Genomic DNA, 19,928 nt, shown 5'->3' with positions numbered 1-19,928 from the left:
CAAGAAACTAATCATTTAAAAATTACTAAATATAAGAATTTAAACATATATAAAGTCTATATTATTAGACCAGAGTTTTTTTTACAATAAATCATCTCACACAGTACTTGTATAATTCATCTTATACTAATAACATCAGCTAAGATATGTTATAACCAATAGTCAAACCTAAGTTAAATTTACTTGCTAATGTTCATACAAACAAAACAACTACGATGTTAAAAAAAATACTAGACTACAGCTCTGCACCAAAGAAAAAGTTATAAAAATCGTTTGTTTTTTCTTAATTTTCATCTAAACTAAACTATTAAAATCGAATAATATTTAACTTGATTTCTCACATAGACATTTTTTTACACTTGTCAGCTTTGACGCTTCTAATTTATAGTTAGTTTTGAATGTTAATTTTTGTTGTATTGTGCTTACTAAAGCGTGAAATAAGAGAAAAAGCAAGTCTGTTTAAATGCTAGGCTATTTTAAAATAAAAATTTAAAATTATATTAACAATGTTTTTACTCAATTGATTATTATTCAGAGAATTAATACCTCATTATAAATTTTTATCTCCTTTATCTAGTTTATTACAGTGGATCTACAAGTAAAAAGTTTTTTACATAATTGAAAAACTGTTCCCTATTTAAAATGTTTGGTACCTTAATTTCTACATGTAGCAATTATCACAAAAACACATTCTACATTTGGTTTCTGCTTTAAGACAATTCGAAGAAAGTTTCATGGAGGCATTTTTTGATTATCTAATTTTTTTATCTTTTTCTTAATTTTAATTTCTTTTTTAGAAAGTCAATTAGTGCCTACATAAAACATTCTATATAAAGTCCTAAAACGAAGTAAAAAAAAATTTAGCCATAAATTTGAAGGTCTAGTTTTTAAGATTTCATACAATTTACATAAGGGTTGCTTTTAGAAAATTATTATGGTGGTAAAAGCTAGGAAGCTATTTTTTTTTTTTTTTATGTGACTCCCCATGCTCAAAAAAAAAATCATTTTTATTTTATTTTTGAGGGGCAAAAGATGCACCCTACTGTATACAAAAAAAATTCTGTGAATTTTGAACTGTTTTTTATAAAGAGTTGTTTTTGGTAGAGTGCTTTAGGAAATGGCTTGTATTTGTTAAGGCAAATAAGATTTTCTAAAGGTAAAGTTCATACAATTATAATAAGTTTGTTAGAACAATAAAAAACAACTCAGTTAATGAATGTAAATTTAACTTTATGTCTGCAAAATTTGGACTGTTTTTTTATAAATAATTTTTGTATTAGAGAACCTTGCCTGATTTTGTCCAGTGAAAAAAAAACTATGTACATCATTTGTAGTTTGTCAGCTTCTAATTGAAAGTGCTTCTAAATTTATAAAATTTGATCTCAATTTATTTTAAATTTTAATTTGAAAACTATTGGGTTTAGAATTGTTAAATGTTTGGACTATGTGGGTATTTGAATTTCAGATAAAATGGGTATTAAATATACTGATGTAAAATTATCTTATTTCATCTGCATATTTTTAAGAAAAAATATAAAACCTCTTGAGGCAAACATATTTTTTTAATGAGAAAAAAAGTTATTGCTTGTTGCTAAGCCAACATTTATAATTTTAATATATCAGCTCAAAAAACCACAAAGTTTGAGAAAATCCTAAAGCTCAAATCCCAAGTAAATGTTTACCATACCTACAACTAAAAATACATATCAACAATCCAGACATGTGATCACTGCTATTAAAGTGAACCCAAAATCAATTGCTTCAAAACAAATTTAAACTGATAAAATTTATAAAGCAGAAAAAAAAAGTAATTGATAAGAAAATATAAACTTTTGAATAAGAAAATACACAAAACCTTTTTAGTATAGAAAATAACCTTGAATTTTATCAATGTTATATCCTATGATCTTTCCTGAAATAAAAATAAAAAGTTGACTGTATAAAACAAAGTACAATATTTAACAAACTAACATATTTTAAAATCTTGGGCCAAAATACTTAAATGATTTTGGTCAAGTCTTATTCAAGGTTTTTAGCTATAAGATTTATAATTTATCAACATTCTGATATGAGTACAATAAACAAGTTAAGTTTACTAAGAAAGTCCAAGTACTCTGCACCAACTTACAGACTGAAAAACTAAGTCCATTTTTCAATTTCAGCAGACCATTCTGTATAGTTACAAACAAAGAGATTTTTATGAAAAGAGCAAGCACACAATAAACATATCTCATAATTCTTTTGTGCATACAGTTTTGTTTAGAAATAATACTTAATATCATAAACTCAGGTTAATTTTGGTCTTTCTTCTTCAAAACTCTGGTATCAGCAAATAATTCACTAACAAAAGTAAATGTAAGTAAGAAATTAGCTTAAACAAGTGGTTCTCTAATTTATTAAAACCTGTGCACAGTAGACATCAAAAATAGATTCTGCATTACATTAAAAAGTAAATATATTCTCATACCAAAAACTTCTTTATGATGGTGTATTTGTACCAGGGGCACTGCTTGATGATATCAGAAAGAGGTGCAGTGCTGAGCAATTTAAACAATAATTACCAAAAATAAAAGTAAATAAATGTAACTGTTCAATCAAGCATGATATTTTTGTATTCAAAGATTATTCACCTACAGGATTGCCAAAAAACCTTGAAATGCCTTGAATTTGACAATTTAGGCAAAAAAAAAAACTCGAAAAACCTAGACTTAGCAAGTTTTGCATATAAAATCATGAAATTTAGATAAGAAACAAAAAACTATCGTATACAATTTGTTTTTCTACAAGTATTTTAGTTATTAAATACATATTTTTAGTAGGAATACAGTAACTTTTCAATATTTTTATACTGTTTAATACAGTTTTTTTGCCATAAAATTAATTTTATGATAAAAAAGGACTTTAACACTAAAAAAGAAGATTTGTATCTTTAAAACCTGGAAAATAATAAAAAAAACCCTTGGTAACTTAAACTACTAAAACAAGTAAGCAGAAAGAAATTTAAAACATAGGTTTAGAAGATTAGATTTAAACTACCTTGAATGTTACTTTTCATACTTAACATGAATTTATGCAATTTTAGCAGTATATATAAGTATGAAAGATTTTCTATAGAATTTTGTTTACGGTGTTTTGTTTTGCTCTTTCTCCCTATGACTTATCACTTGTCTCCAACAATTTTTACTGATAAATCATAAAAATCTGTTTTTGTTAGTAAATTAAGATAAAATTATGCTGCTTTTTTAGTACTTGTTTTATTGATAGTACTAGTGCTCTTAAAAGAACCTTGTTTTTGCCACTAGACACATACTAACTGTTAGGTTTTAGTTGTTGTTTTATTCATTTATACCAAAGCTAGCCTTACATATTAGTGTCTTATAATAGATAATTATTAAACTTTTTTTAAAGCTTACTTTTATAAGCTACAGATTTTTTATTGACTCAGAATTTTTGAAAGTTCACTTGAAGCTGTAAAAGTGATCTGTGACATAATTTTGTTAAATAAAATATTTTAATTAACTTAGCAACAATTAAAAATAAACTTATCTCTCTCTTTGTTAGATATACAGGGTTGCTACACAATCAGGATAACTGAAGACAGTATGAAATTTTTAAATTTCTCAATGACTCAAGAATCACTTTTTTTCACAATTTGGTCTTATTTTATAGAGTTTTAACTAAGCTATTATATGCATTTTATAGGTTTTTAAAAATTCAAAAAAGTTTTTGAGACATAACAAGTCAAAGTCTGAGGTAGCAATAGGTTCCTTATGGAAAGCTGAAACTGAAATGGCAAAATTAGACTATTTCACTAAAAATCTATCTTCTCCTACGTTTTTTGGGATAAGTACAAAAACTTTTAGGAAATGCTCTAGCAATATTTAGAAAATTCTGTGGTAAATAAGTAAGTACTAAAAATTAACAATAAAAATACAAAACAGTATTTTTTTAGTTTTTTTGTATATAGTTAATATAATTTTAGATTGGTATTAACCTTTTTTATTCTAATTCAGGGTTGCCAAAAAACCTTAAAACCTGGAATTATCTGGAAAAACCTGGAGTTTGAAAAATTTTGAAAAAAAAAACTTGGAATTTTGAACAAAAATCACTAAAAAAACAGGAAAAGCTTGGACTTTTTAAGATAATGAGTAGTAAAATTTCAATGTGACACAAAAAATCATTTGTTTAAAATAAAAACTTCTCATCATTAAAAATTTTTTTTACATAATAATTTAAACGTATTTAAAGTAGCTTAACAGTATCTTTTCAATGTTTTTATAATATTTAACACAGTTTCTTACATTAAACTTAAGTTTAAAATAAAAATAGACCCAAAAGTGTGCACTTTCAAAGGAAATTTTGAAAACCTGGAGAAAGTTTACCAAAAACATTTGGCAACCCTTTACAACTAAACTTTTTTAAGTATTTGGTTCTCAGTACTTGAAAGACAAGTTTTTTTAAACTTATGTTAGTTTTTGGTCATTTAAGCTCACTTTTTGCCTCAAATTATGGCAATCTTTGTAAAATATACCATTTGAAAATAAAGTTTTATACAAACTTTCTTACACACGGTTTGTTCAGTTGAATCCTCTAATGATTTATTTAAAGCCAGTCTTATCCACTCAACACTTATCTTAAAAATGATTTTGAAAGATTTTAATCCTTAAGTGTGTTTGACTAATAAAAAGTATTTCATGCTACTTTTATTAAATTTATATGCATAACAGGTAGTAAAAACACTTTTATTTATAAATAAGAAGTAACAGTTTACAGAATTTTTATAATACAATAGTATGTCAAGTCCAGATAGTATAAAGGTGTTCAACCCACTGGCATGTCTCAACAAGGAGGAGCACGCAAAGTACGCAGTGATATCCCACAACAACGTCAATCTGGAACATCAAACCATCTACGATTTGTGGCTCAACGCAGCCTACAGAGCAAGCACCAGCTCTGGTACAGAGTTTTGCAACAAAATTCGCGTGCACCAGAAGCTCTTCAAAGACCTGGACAGTGAAGAGGTGAGAAACTTTGCACCAAACATCTTGGTTTCTCCACCCAACAAAAAAATCAAGCCTCACTTCAAAGACAGGGTCATCTACTCCCACTCGGCGCTGAAAGGCTCCCAAGCACTTTTTGACGAGCTCAGAGTGTGCCTTGAAACAGTGATTGTTGAGATGAAGGGCAAGTTGGAAAGTAGCAACGGAAGCATTGTAATACTGACTGACGCCAAGTGCAGTGAAATGGACTTCATAATGTACAGCAATCTGCTCACAAACCCGAAAACCACAAGTTTACTGGGAGACGTCAAACTGTACTTGTTCTGCTGTGAGAGTTGCACTTTCCTTGTTCCCAAGGGAAAGTCCCTCATCTGCACCAAGAACCACACAGACGACATTTCCTGGTGCTCTCTTGTGCCCGCCAGCGAGCCGGCCCGCGTCCAAACGGCAGGTTTAAGGTGGGACATGAACAACAACTTGTTGAAGTTTGGGGAGCTGATCAGCACTTCAAACAGGGTCCTTCACAACCAGGACGTCAAGCTGGTCACCGATGAGCAGCTTGTGTTTTCAATGGGCTGCAAGTATTAGTTCAGGGAATTATTTAGACTATTAATTTAAAAATGGACGTTTTATACTGTTATTTTTAGGTAAGGTAAATTCTTTGCTTAAGCTACTAAGTAGCTCAAAAGTGTTTAGAACTTTTATAAAAATTATGCTATTATTATATGCGTTTTTCAAAGTTAAAAGCAAAACTGGATTAAAAATTTTTTTTTACACAAATTTTTACTATTTAGTTTGTTTACCTTTTTATATATATTTTTGCAAAAAGTTAATATTTCTATTATTGTTAATTAATAACTAAAAATTATTGATTTGTTTTTTCAATTTTTTTTTGCTTTATTGCAACTTTATTTCTGAAAGAAAAATCTTTAGAATTTTGTAATCAAATTACTTAAAATATTTGAAACTTAAGTTATTTTTAAGTCTTTACATGATTTATTAAATAATTATAATAGTTGTTACATAAGTTATTACATTTCATAAAAGCAATGTGTTTATAACAATTAAACAAAAATTTATAACAACACAGTTAATTAATCTTTAACATTTACTTATATATAAGTAGTTTTATTGTCTTAGAAATTTGTTATATCACTAAAAACTATTTAGAATTTAAAAAGCCGTTTGTCAAGAATGTTATTTATTGATATAACAGTTTAAATGTTAAAAAAAAAGATGTTTGACTAAATATTTCTTATTTTATGTGCAATTATGTTTTCTATTCAAGCTTAGCACAGACTGGTAATAAGTTGTTAACCATGTTATGAAACATTAAAATGTAGGGACTCGTTCAATTAAACTATTCAAAACTTAACATTTCGAACAGTTTTTTAAGCATTTCAATAAAAATACAAGTTAGGATTACCAATCATTACTGAAATACTGTTTTATGGCGGAAAAGAATGAAAGGTTCACCTTTAAAACAGTAAAAAAAAATCCAGATGAATTGACCAAATATAACAACTTACTTGTAAGGTAGGTTGTGTTAACTTTTTACAGTCAATATACCTTTTAAAAATAGCTTATTTATGTATTAAAAAACACTTTTAGGACTGGTAGTAAACTATTTTAGTTAAACTAGCTTTTTTTCAAAAAATTAAAAGTTCAATTAAGTCAGTGTTTAATCTTGCTACAGCTTTTTTAATTTTGCATAATTTAATTGAGTTCACCAATTAGTGAAGATCATTTTGTCCAAAAAAATTAACGAAATTTTAGTTTAACTTTCAAACATACAAAATGTTCTTATCATATTTTTTATTACTACATGACTCATAATAAACAACCGAATTTATAATTTTTAATTATATTGAAGTTTCAATTCAACCTATCAAGTTCCTTTATTTTTATCTAGCTGATCAAATTGCTTTTGTATAGACCAACTGGCCTTCACATAGGACATGGGTTGAAGTTTGGGCCATCAGCAGAGACCTTTTGTTGAAACGGCCATCTACTTAGCTATACTGGACGCTTCTATATAAAACCCCCATGATCCCATGGAAACGTCGTCAAGCAAAATGGCAATGCTTCACAACTGGGACTTTCCCTTGGACGTCCTCAAGTGACAAAATTTTTCACCAACTTCCCAATGAAGCCCAGCGCTTTATTTCAAGTTTGTCTTATTATGTTGTATATGTATAAAGTATTCATGTAATTAGTGTGAGTAGTTTAAAAACTGTGGAGCATATCAAAAAGTTTTAGTGTTCCTAAACAATTTTTGTTAGTGTTATTAAGTATGAAGATCTGTAAAGTTAGAAATTTGAAATTATATAGACTGTATTTCATAGTAGTTGTAATTTTTATATTTTAGCAACTATTTATCACTAAATTATTTATCCACCTTTTAAACTCATTAAGTTTTTTATAGTAATAATTTGTTAAATTCATTATACTTTTTGAATACATATTATTATGAAATTCATTTCAAAATATATATTAAAGGAGTTTAGTATATAAAAGGTTGTTTATTAAAATAAAAAACTTATATTCTCTAAATTGAAAGTTTTACAAACAATTATGCTTATATAATTGTTATATGCTTATTTAGTTTTTCTTGTTTTTAAACAAAGCTCTTATTCCACCTGTTAATGTAGGGGTAGGGAGTACTTGGGTGATGTTTGCTAGACTGTAATGATGATTTATATATGGTTTAGATGTGTTTTTGCTTCATTGAGAAAAATCTTTAAAAAAAATAAAAAGTTGCTGCCCAAAAAAACTAATTTAAACCCCAAAAATCACATATTTTTCGACTGAAACAGTAACAAAATCACATATACGTGTCCTAAACTTATAGTTTATATCTTAAATGAAAGCTTATAATTACAGGCATAAATTAGAGACATAAATTACAGGCATAAATTTCAACTGCTTTTGATGTATTATGATGTCATTATTACACACAATATGCAATTTTTGTCTACAAAAACTTACTTTTTTTCTAATATAGAAAGGAAATTCTTCTACTGTTATTACTTATAGTTTTTTTGATTTTGAATGCAAAATGTGTGGAGTCAGCTAGCCAGAAAAATATTACTGATGTAATGTCATTTCAATTGCATGTTGATATATATATAATACATTTTAAATCACTTTTAGTCATTAGAAATTATTGTTGTTGAGAGCACCTGTCTAAGAGTAAAGTATCTAGATCTATATATCATAGAAATTGCATGTAAATTTATTAAAACTAGTGTAGTTTTATTATTTAAATATAAAGAGTTTTTATTTAACAAAACAATAATTATTTATCTGTATTAGAATTATTTTTAGTTAAGTATGTTATTGTTTTAACATCTTTATTAGTTTAAGTTTATAAAGTATTATACATTTAAATTAGTTACAACTTAATTTGTTAGTTTGTTTAAATTTATTATTTCTCTAGTTTAAAGGCTTTGTATCAAATCCTTTTAAGTTTTAAACTCATAGCAGTTTATTATTACTGTATCTACTTATACAAATGCTATTAACAAGACTGAGCACTTAGCAAGGTATAAACTTTTATCTGTATGTTATATAAAAGCTTATACCTTGCTAAGAACTATACTATACACATATTTTGTATCTAATCCTTCACCAAGCATTTAAATTAATTTAAAATCCGATCAAAAAACGAAGTAAAACAAAACTTGTTAGTAGTAATAATTGATTACTTTAAAAAAGTGCACTTAGAGCAATTCTGAGAGAAAAAAAAGTGTCCCAAGTTACAATATGATTTTATTTTAACAAAAGAGTAAATCACATCTACTTTCAACTCACATTTCTTATAATATTTTTTACTATGAATATGCTTTAGATAATATTTTTTTATTAATTAACAATAATTTGAATAATAGTTAATATCAACTCAATACCTAGTATATGGAGTAATATAGTTCCTAGCAAGGTATAAGCTTTTATATAATATACAGATAAAAGTTTATACCTTGCTAAGTGCTCAGTCTTGTAAATAGCATTTGTATAAGTAAATACAGTAATACTAAACTGCTATGAGTTTAAAACTTAAAAGGATTTGATACAAAGCCTTTAAACTAGAGAATTAATAAATTTAAACAATCTAACAAATTAAGTTGTAACTAATTTAAATGTATAATACTTTATAAACTTAAATTAATAAAGATGTTAAAACAATAACATACCTTACTGAAAATAATCTTAATACAGATAGATAATTATTTTTAATTAAATAAGAACACTTTATATTTAAATAATAAAATTACACTAATTTTAATAAATTTACATGCAGTTTCTATAAAATATAGGTCTAGATATTTTACTCTTAGACAGGTGCTCTCAACAACCATAATTTCTTTTAACAAAAAGTGATTTAAAATGTAATATATATATAGATATATCAACATGCAGTTGGAATGACTTACATCAGTAACATTTTTCTGGCTAGCTGACTCCACACACTTTACATTCAAAATCAAAAAAACTATAAGTAAAAACAGTAGAAGAATTTGCTTTTTATACTAGAAAAAAAAGTAGGTTTTTGCAGACAAAAATTGCATATTGTGTGTAATAATGACGTCATAATACATCAAAAGCAATTGAAATGTCTCTATTTTATGCTTGTAATTATAATCTTTCACTTAAGATAAAATTATAAGTCTAGGACACGTATATGTGATTTTGTTACTGTTTTAGTCGAAAAATATGTGATTTTTGGGGTTTGACAGGGTTGCCACTTTACCTGGAAACCTGGAAAAACCTTGAAAAACCTGGAATTTGACAATTTAGGCAAAAATAACCTGGAATTTGAGAAATTTTGAAAAAAATCCGGAAAAACCTGGAAATTTGATCAAAAATCACTAAAAAAAAACCTGGGAAGACCTAGAATTTTAACAATTTTCACACTTTCAGTAGTAAAATTTCAATTTGACTTAAAAAATCTATCACATAAATGAAGAATTTTTGTCTTCATCAGAAACTTTTTTTATTAGAAAACATATTTAAAGTAGCTTTACATTATCTTTTCAATGTTTTTATACTATTTAAGGGCATAGGGGGGGGGGGGTAAACACCCTTTTTTGGTTTTTGATCTTATTTTATATAGTTTTTACTAAGCTACAAGATGCTTTTTACAGATTTAAAAAAATCAAAATAGTTTTTGAGATATAGCTGGTCAAAGTCAAAGCCGGCAATAGGATCCTTATGGGAGACGCAAACTAAAACGGCAAAAATAGACTATTTCGCTAAAAATCTATCTTCTACGTTTTTTGAGATAACTACCTCAAATTTTCAGGAAATGTTCCTTGATATATTTAGAAAATTCTGTCGTAAGGAATTTTTTAAAAAATAAAAAATAAAAATTCTATATAAAAAGTAAACAAAAAAAACAGTTTTTTTTTGTTTTTTTGTTATAAAATTTTTATTTTTAATTTTTTTGAATTCTGTTCCGACAGAATTTTCTAAGTACTGCAAGGAACATATCCTGAAAATTTGAGGTAGTTATCTTAAAAAACGTAGGAGGAGATAGATTTTTAGTGATTTCTAGTTATTTGACGTTTTAGTTTGCGCCTTCCATAAGGATCCTATTGTTGCCTCTGACTTTGACCGGCTATATCTCAAAAATTATTTTGAATTTTTCAAATCTGTAAAAAGCATCTTGTAGCTTAGTAAAAACTTTATAAAATAAGATCAAAAACCAAAAAAGGGTGTTTACCCCCCCTATGCCCTTAACATAGTTTATTATCTTAGACTTAACTTTAAACTAAGAATAGACCCAAAAATGTGTACTTTTAAAAACCTAGAAGAAATTTGGAAAACCTGGAAATTTTTTTGAAAAAATAAGTGGCAACCCGGGTTTGAAATAAGTTTTTTGGGCAGCAACTTATAATTTTTTGAATTTTATTTTTAGATTCTTTTTAATGAAGCATAAACACATCTAAATCATATACCCTCATATTAATTTTACAATATGACCAAAAAAATGTGCTGTACTCCCTACCCATAGTAAATGCTGATTTATATATTGTTTTAGGGTTATTATATATATATATTTTTCCTTTTCTTAGTACTGTTTAGCAAATCTAGAACAAATGAAATAGATAATATTTTTGTTTTAGGGGAGGTATTAAAATTGATCACTTCACAGCTATATTTGAAAACAAATATTGTATCTTGACTGTGGAGGTAAATACTGATAAAACTATTCATAATCAAAAGGGGCTGTTTGTTTGGCTTATAAAGCCATTTGTAAAAAAAAAAAATTAACTATTTCTTTAACTTGAGAAAAATAGGTATTCAACTATGCTTTCAATTTGTAGAGTTATTCTAGATTATTAGAGATGTTTAAAAATTCAAAGTACTACAAATATGTTACTAATGGCAGGCACAAAATATAAATATTGAAAAAACTTACAATCTATTTTCACTTAAATATGTTTAAACCATTTATCGCATTTTTGTACTAAATCCATAACTAATAACTTATATTGAACGAAATAGTTTTTATATTAAAGCTGGCTCCTTTTTTTTGTTTTTTATTAAAGTGTTTTGTTTTTTAATAGTTGAGTATTCCAATTTGTAGTTTCTTTTAGAATAAATTAAAGAAAAATTCTTAAAAGCTTTAGATCTCTAGCTCAAATTAAATGAAATTTATGTGGTTACAAGGCAATTCAAATTTTGACAGTTCAAGTTCTTAAAAAACATTTTAGACACCATATCTCAAAAAGTATTATTTATAAGAAAAAATTGGCAATACTCAACTCATTAATATCTACAAGCTATTTTATTTTTTTTGAGAAATAAAAAAAAAATTGAGGTATTTAAGAATTACTAGAAATTACTGTAATTTTAAATTAGTTTTAGCTATATCTCGAAAAATATTTGAAACTATGCAAAAAAGAAAGAATGGCTTGTAGGTGTTAGTAATATCTACATACATATTTCTTATTGATATACACATTTCTTTTTGAGTTGTGGTCCCTTTAATTTTTTTAAATTTGAATTGTCAGCATTTAAATTGTTCGAATTTGAATAGTCGTGCACCCAAGTTATATATTTTTTTTCAATAGAAAATTGTCAACATAAAAGTTCGTTCAAAACGTTTGCTTGTGACAGAAACTTTTTACAAAAAAAAGCTGTAACTCAAAACTTAATTGAAATTTGAAAGTTACATGTTATAAAAACTGGCCTATTGTTCTTACACATCCCCTTTAAATTAAAAGAAATGTAAATTTTTGTAAAGTAAAGCTGACCATTTAATTTTGTAAAATTTAATTCATAATAAATATGATTTAACTTTGATTTATACTCGAATTTATCCTTTAATTAATCAATTTAAGTATTACTTTTACCAAAAACGTACAAAAAATTTAATTTTTTTTTATAGCAAGTGCGAGGAAGGGACCTGTTGAAAATGAGGGGAATCCCAGAAAATGAGAGGAACGTCAAAAACGAGATGTCAAGGAGAGTGTGAATAATAGGGGAGATGTAAATAATACATGTTTACAAAATAAATTTAATTTACATCCTGTTAATCCGGACACAAAAAACATAGTCAAAGGAAGAAAATATGTGTTGATATTAATTTTGTATCAAAAATTAAGATTCTATAATTGAACCGTTGAAAATCACACTTTTAAAAAGAAATTATTTTAACGTAATTAATTAGTTTTTTTTTTTGCATTCAACATACGTAAAATTATTTGTATATGAAGTAGAGATTCTTCTACAAATAATGGGTGAAGTTGATTTTTGTTATTGCCTACATATAAAACGCATGTTTTAAAATTTACTTTCATTTTACTTTCTCTCGATGAGGCTAAATTGTTTTCTCTTTCGTTATTTTTCAATAAATTGAGTACTTTGTAAATTGTTGTTTTTATAGTATAAAATTGTTTTATTAAAACATAACTATACATAAGTTGATTTTTAAATTAAATTATTTTACATACGATGTAAGTTTGTTGTAACAAATTTTTGCATTTGAATTTTTATATTTTTAATATTTTAAATTAATATTTAACTTCTTTAAAATAGATTTATGGCTAATTTTCAATATTTTTTACACTTGCGTTTCAAACAATTTTCTGATAAAAAGGTTTTAATATTCCCGCATGAATTTCTATAAGCCAACTGTCTGTCTGAAACCTTGAATAAAAGCTATAAAATTAGACATGTAAGACTTACAAGCCATCAACTTTTTTTTATTACTAAGTCCTTGGAACCTTGTAGAACTTTTCTTAAAATTTCAGGTTCACTTCACACTCGGACATTTTGAAGTTTTTGAAAACCTCATGATGAATCAGGCTAGTTTGAAATTTTTTTTAAAATTCAAATGACTCAGGCCAATTTTTTTTAATCTCCGGATAATTTTAAGATTTACGTAGATAGCAGGCCAGCACTTGTAAAGATTTTGATCAGATTTAATTTCAAAATATTGTTATATACAACGAATTTTGTTAAAAATTTTCTTTGTTTAAAAAAAAATTTTTTAAAGTATTTGAAAACACTCGGGATAGTTTTAAAGAATTTCTTCCGACTCAAGAGTGGCAACCCTTAGAACAATAATAAATTGGACCACACGACAACCAGCAACAGTCCATGTGACAATCTGCGACTTGGTTTCGTCCTTGTTTAGTGGACATATCCTAGTAAGAACCAAATTAGTTCACGTATTGTCACATGGGCTGTTTTTATCTTAACCAGGTTAAAAGTTAATCAGGGCACACGATGTGGGTCATTTTTTAAAATGTAAGAAGCCGTGATCTGTAAAGGAGTCATGAGATCATTATTTTAAATCTGCACTAGATGTTCTAGAGTTGGTAGTGAGCAAACATTCTAGAGTAAGAAAAGGTATCGGACGTAGTTAACGGTAGTTTTGAAACTTATACTAGCGGGAAAATTCAAAAATTTAGGAGGCCGTAACTTTTAAAAGGGGGAAACAAGATCATAAATTGAAACTTACAATAAATATTCCTAGACGTATCTAAGAATACATTTTCAAAAAATCTTGTTGGAGAAGCCAAAGCTTTTTGAATTTTTTCAAAAGGGGGTTTATGAAAAAAAGTTTTAGAAGCCCTGATCTTAATGATATCGTAACATATCAGCTTTTCTAAAAATAGCCGAAATGACTATTAGTAAAAAAAAGTAAATGGTCATTTTGAAAACTTGTGCTACAGTTTTCAAATGAAATATAAGTCGAAATCAATTATCATGCTTTTGTTGCTACAATTTAAGGATACATATATGCAAATAAGTTTAAGGATGAAAATTATTCATTTTTTTTATTAATTTAGCATTTCTATAGGTTAAAAATAAAGATTAACTTAAACTTTAAAACTCAAAATAAAACTCTGTTTCAGTTAATAAAACAATTTAGTGTTGTTTATCTATGGTAGGTGGTTTATTTGTAAGTTTATATGGATTCTTTTACTACAGTTTTGTATGATTGTGTTTTAAACTATAACTGCTTTTTTTACAATAAAATCGTTTATATCAATTAATTGAATCCCAGTTTATTTTTGAAATCAAGACTGAGTTACATACGGATCTGGCAAGAACTTGCTTCAAACAGGGTTGCCAAAAAACCTGGAATTAAACAGTTTTTACATGTTAAGTAGTAAAATTTAAATTTTACACGAGAAATTTACAATATATAAACAAACAAACTTTCTTGTAATCAAACAATTTCTCTTGAAAAAACACATTTAAGGTAGCTTTACAGGATCTTTTTAATGTCGTTGTACTACTTAAAACAAATTTTAACCTCAAACAAAAAATAGACTCAATAATGTGTGCTCTAAAATACCTGTAAGAAATTCAGAAAACCTGAAGAAAGTTCGCAAAAAAATTTGGTAGCCCTATCAAAATTGGATCAGTAGGATATAATGCACTTTACAAAAAAAAAAGAAATGCAAAGAAACGACTTGAGATGCATAGTTTTGATATAAAAGGTTTTTAATTAGAACATTATGAAAACAATTTCTGTAAACGTAAAACTTTAAACTGAATCAAGGAAGAACTTTTATCCGTTTATCAATATAATAATTAAAAGAAAGTTTGAATAAAATTATTTTTGAAGGTTAAGTCATATTTTGGTATCATGCAAACAAAAAAGATATCTTTGAGGAATCAAAAATTGCTATTTTTTTATAAAAAACAAATGAACAAAACTTAATTTTTAGACTCAACAGCAGTTATAAAATAAAAAGTTTTACATAAAACACTTTCTATAAAACTAAAATGCAATTACTAACCACCGTTCAATGCAGTTAACAATTAACTTTACATCAACAACACACGATCTAGATTCTAGAAGTTGTACTTTATAAAACCTTAGTTATCCCAAAAGTTTAACTGACAAGGAGATAATGAAGAAAATAGCGTGAAAAATTTATGTGATGTATTTTTTTCAAATTAAAAGTAGAGTCTTATATTTTGAAACAAGAGCCATGCAGTCATCAGAAGGAATTTGAAACAAAAATCGAAAATTACTACATAATTATTTTTTTAATTAGCGGATTCTAGTTTTCGTACTTCAAGGAAACCAAAGTGCAACAGAACACCACCATCTTATTTGTAAACGTTGAGTTACATCAGTGAAGATTTCTAAAAGTTTGTATTACCAAATACTTGTTATAATACAATCTGTAACTGTACTTTGTAATTGTACTACATTGTTGTAAACTGGTTTGTTAATAAAAAAAAACATTTTAAAGTCAAAAAAATTGTTAACAGCATATAATCTATAAATTTAAAATTATTAATAGAATTTGTTTTCATTTGTTTTTTTCTGTAACTTTGAATTAATTAGATAAGGGTTTTTAGACAGTAGTTTTTCAGTTTAAACAAGAATCCCAAAAAAAAGTAATAAAAGTAGCACAAGTTTGAGGAGTTTACTTTAGAATTTTTTCTAAAAAAAAAAAGATGTTTATGAAGATTCTACAATAACGAAACAAATAAACTAAGTCATAACTCCTAACGAAAGTTTACAATGTAAAACAACTGTTTTGAACTTTATTAACGAGAATTTTTTTTTAATAAAAAACACTTTTGATAACTACTAAAACTCATCATCTTAAAATATTATAAAAACTTTAAGAAAAGCTAGCTTAAAATGTGAGAAAACATAAAGGAATATTTTTTTCAAAGGGAGGGTAAGAAACATGAACTATATTAGTTTAATCAGAAAAAATACAACTTTTTGTTGGTTTAAAGTAAAATCTTATAGTTGTGTTTGTTTTTCTAAGTTGTCATTTTAAGCAAGTTTGTTTTGCAGTTATACTTACTTAAGCAGAATGTTTAAAACTTGCTCGAAAATTTTTTTTTGGAGGAAAGAATTAAGACTAGAACTTTATTTTATAGTTCATTAAATAGCTTAGTCTTAATATCAGTTGATAAAGCATATTACCGTATAATTAGATTTTTGTGTTTCTTTATATAGACAGTTCTAAACTAATATTTTAAGAAAAGTTTCTACTGATCTTGCAATCAAAATCAGTTATTATACGAACAGTATAGTAATAATTTCTTATACTTTTGTGCTGTCGGGCTAGAAAGATGGCAGGTAGGTAAAAACTTTTTATTAAGATAATGTTTTTCACAAACCTAGCTTTCTAATTAATATGCTCCTTAATTAGTAATTTTTAAAGTTATAAATTTTTAAAATACTTATGTTTAAGTAAATAACAAGATTATAAAAGCATTTGTATAATATTTTTTAACAATACTGTATATTGCTAGCAACTAAGACATTTTTTATAGCTGAAAATTGGCTAATTTACTTTATTGTTATACGTGGACTTAAACAAGTGTTTAAATATGAAATTTTACTTAAAAATTGAAAAAGAAGTCTATAAAGTGCAAAAAAAAGCTTTTTTTTTTAATGAATTTAGTCGATTAAGTTGAGCTTTTTAAAAAGTAATAAGCTACGAAAAACACAAACGGCTGGCATAGTTGCTTTAAAAAGGTAAATTTTAAAGTTATACTTTTTAGCTGCAAACACTATAGTTTTTTAAACTTAATTTTTCTTATATTGATGGCGAACTAAGTACTTTTAAATGTACAATCTTAAAAACCCAGAGATTTAATGAAAATTTATCTAAAATAGTTCTTCTTTGAAAATAAGTTTATAACTATTCACATACTTTTAACAAACTTGCAACCAGGATTGTTTATTTATAAATTAATTAAAAAACCATGGTCTATAATTCAATTCTAAAGATTAGTAGATTATATGATAAAACATTTTATAGGCAAGTTTTATTTCCAAATAAGTACAACAAATCATTTTAAAAATACATTTGAAAACTGATTAAAAGCTTAACTAGTAAGAATGTTTGACAAATAATCTAATTTGAACAAACGTTGATGATATTACATTTTATTATTTAATAAATTCTAGTAACTTAATATGTTTTAACGTTAATTAATGTAATTACTAAATAGCTTATATTGCCCCTCCCCCCTTAATAATGATTAAGAAAGATATAAATATAAAACTGCATAGGAATAAGCTATTTATTTTTTTGGTTTGTTGTACAAGACAATAATATTTTAGTTTATCCCAGAAATTTCCTTTTTTAGTTACTTTGTGGATAGTTGTCGAAAAAAAGTATTATTTGTTGTTTAAAAAAAAAATTGATTTTGGTTATATTTTTTTTAATCAACATTTGTTATTACTAATGAAAATAAAAAGTTATTGTTGTTTCTTAAAAGATTTGGTTGTGAAACAATAATTTTTAGATTTTGGATCTGCTGTAAGAATTTACAATAAATAATAGTGAGAAAACTTATTTTATAGCTTTTTATATTTCAGTATAGTCAAACTTTAATGTAGGATTAATTCACAATTCACTACAATAGTCAAAGTTAGCTAAGTTTATGTATAATTAGAAAATGGAAAAAAGTTCTTAAATTTTAAAAAGTTTTGATTATAAGTGGCAAATAAAACATACTTTATTGTTATCTACATAGAATCAGCGTTTAAAAGTAAGTGTAAAAATAGTTAGAAGTGTTATAAACCTAATTTGGAATTTCAGTCTTAACTAGTAGTTTATTTAACTAGTAAAAACAAATCTAAAATAAAACTTGGCTTATTAATAAGCTTTTTTGATTTTCAAAAACTAGTTTTTCCAGTAGTTGTTTTTCGAAGTTTAACATTACTTGACAGTGGAGAATCTTGGTAGTTAGCTGGCCAAATTTAATACTAAAAGTCTTCAAGGACAGGATTTATAAAAAAAATCTTCAAGAGCCGCGAACATTTTTAAAAAAAGATAAAAAAAATTATTAAAAGTTAAATTGTAATAAACTGATCACGTTATTAGCATTAAATAATATATACGGAAATTTACATTAAAAGTACATTTGCAAATATAACTTTTTTTTTCAATATGTCATGCAAAAGTTGTTTTAAAATTTTCGCAAATTCAGAATTGTCGCAAGTCAGAATTTCAACATAAAAGACCATATATTGCATACCACTTTAGTTACTAAACAAAGATCTTGGTCAATACTGTTTTAATTTATTTTTACTAGTTTTACCTAAATAAACACCAACAGAAAAATCATGAATGTTTTAATTGTTTTATCGATAAGTGTAGCACCATATTTTATAAAATTTTTTATATACCATGTTTGTATGTTTTATACCATATTTTAAAAAATAAAATATTATATTTAGAAATTTGTTTTGGTAGATAACATTTGATGCTTTTGAATTTTACACAACTGTTTTCGTAATTGACAACAAAAATAAAAATAAAAACTTTGACACCTCAATTTTTATAGGTTGCTTAAAAATGTGTAAACATTTAAATTGAATTATTTAATGTAATGCACCTACTTTTTTGAAACATTAGTTAAATTAGTTTTAAATTATTGTTTAATTTAATTTAAGACGTTTAATAACTTAGTTACTGCATAGTTAAACATATTAAAGTAATACAATTTGATTAGAAATTTAATTGATTTTTCTTTTTTTTTTCTACTTAACTGATGTAACTGTTTTTTTTTTGAACAAAGTTTTGCTCAGGCAGTTTGTAAAAATATCACAGTTAAACACTAAACTGTGAAAGTGTTGCTACATCAGTTGTATTAACAACCTTAAACCAGCACCACGGATTCGGTTACCTTCTCACAAAAAAATCAAACCTTATGGCAGTCCCAAACTTTTGCAACGATAATGCTGAGGACTTGACCCAAAAGCTTACTGGATTAGATAGACTGGACCTAACTAACCCTTTAGACACGGTTAATCCAAAAACTTTACCACAGCAAACCTCTAGCTTTGATATAAATAAGCTTAGTAATTTGAACTTTGATGTTTTTGATGATTTTGTAAATGATAGCAGTCTCGAAGTGAAAAATACAGACATTGATCCGGACTTTAGCTTTAATAGCTTGTTAAAGGTAACAAATTATATACATTTGAATATTTTATTATTACACAAGAATATTAAAAAAATAATTAAAAAATCAAAAGTGTTTAAGTAACTTATATTTTTTAGACAATCGATGTTGAAGATTTAGTTGACAAATTCTGTGATCCTAATTTAAACTATCAAAACAATGATGTGTTGGATGGAAACTCGGTAAACACTACAAACCAGTTTGACTGCAATAATTTGCAACTTGATCCCCAGTTAGCAGACACTGTTCCTTACCAAAAATTCCTGCAGCAGCCTTGTAATCACAACAAACAACAGTTTATGCAGAATGACCAGATGGCAAATGAAGTTCACGAAGCTGGTCGTGTTTTAGAAAAAGGTTCATGTTGTTTTAATTTTTTATTTATATATTAAAACTTTTTAGTTAACGTATTTAAAGCTCAACCACTTTGTATTAACATGTTTAAGTATTTTTTAATATATGACTTTTATAACCAATTTATCAGCTCAATTCAAACCACAATTAAATGTTTAC

At 26.1% G+C, this 19,928-nt stretch overlaps 1 protein-coding gene across 1 annotated transcript; it reads left to right on the top strand.

The window, feature by feature from the left end:
- The first annotated feature begins 4,793 nt into the window (after positions 1 to 4,793).
- LOC145833022 (thiamine pyrophosphokinase 1-like) lies at positions 4,794 to 5,616 on the top strand. The gene has a single exon (XM_082940224.1). It carries the CDS (start codon positions 4,794 to 4,796, stop codon positions 5,586 to 5,588), a length of 795 nt encoding a protein of 264 aa, XP_082796350.1. The 3' UTR covers positions 5,589 to 5,616.
- Positions 5,617 to 19,928: the final 14,312 nt, after the last annotated feature.

The sequence above is a fragment of the Thalia democratica genome, chromosome 4 (assembly GCF_965202585.1).
Source record: "Thalia democratica chromosome 4, ktThaDemo2.hap1.1, whole genome shotgun sequence".
NCBI lineage: Eukaryota > Metazoa > Chordata > Thaliacea > Salpida > Salpidae > Thalia > Thalia democratica.
This window is presented reverse-complemented; position numbering and strand designations above follow the sequence as displayed.

Excerpts from the sequence above, each read along its gene's own strand:
- LOC145833022 (XM_082940224.1), top strand. The coding sequence starts at position 4,794 with ATGTCAAGTCCAGATAGTATAAAGGTGTTCAACCCACTGGCATGTCTC.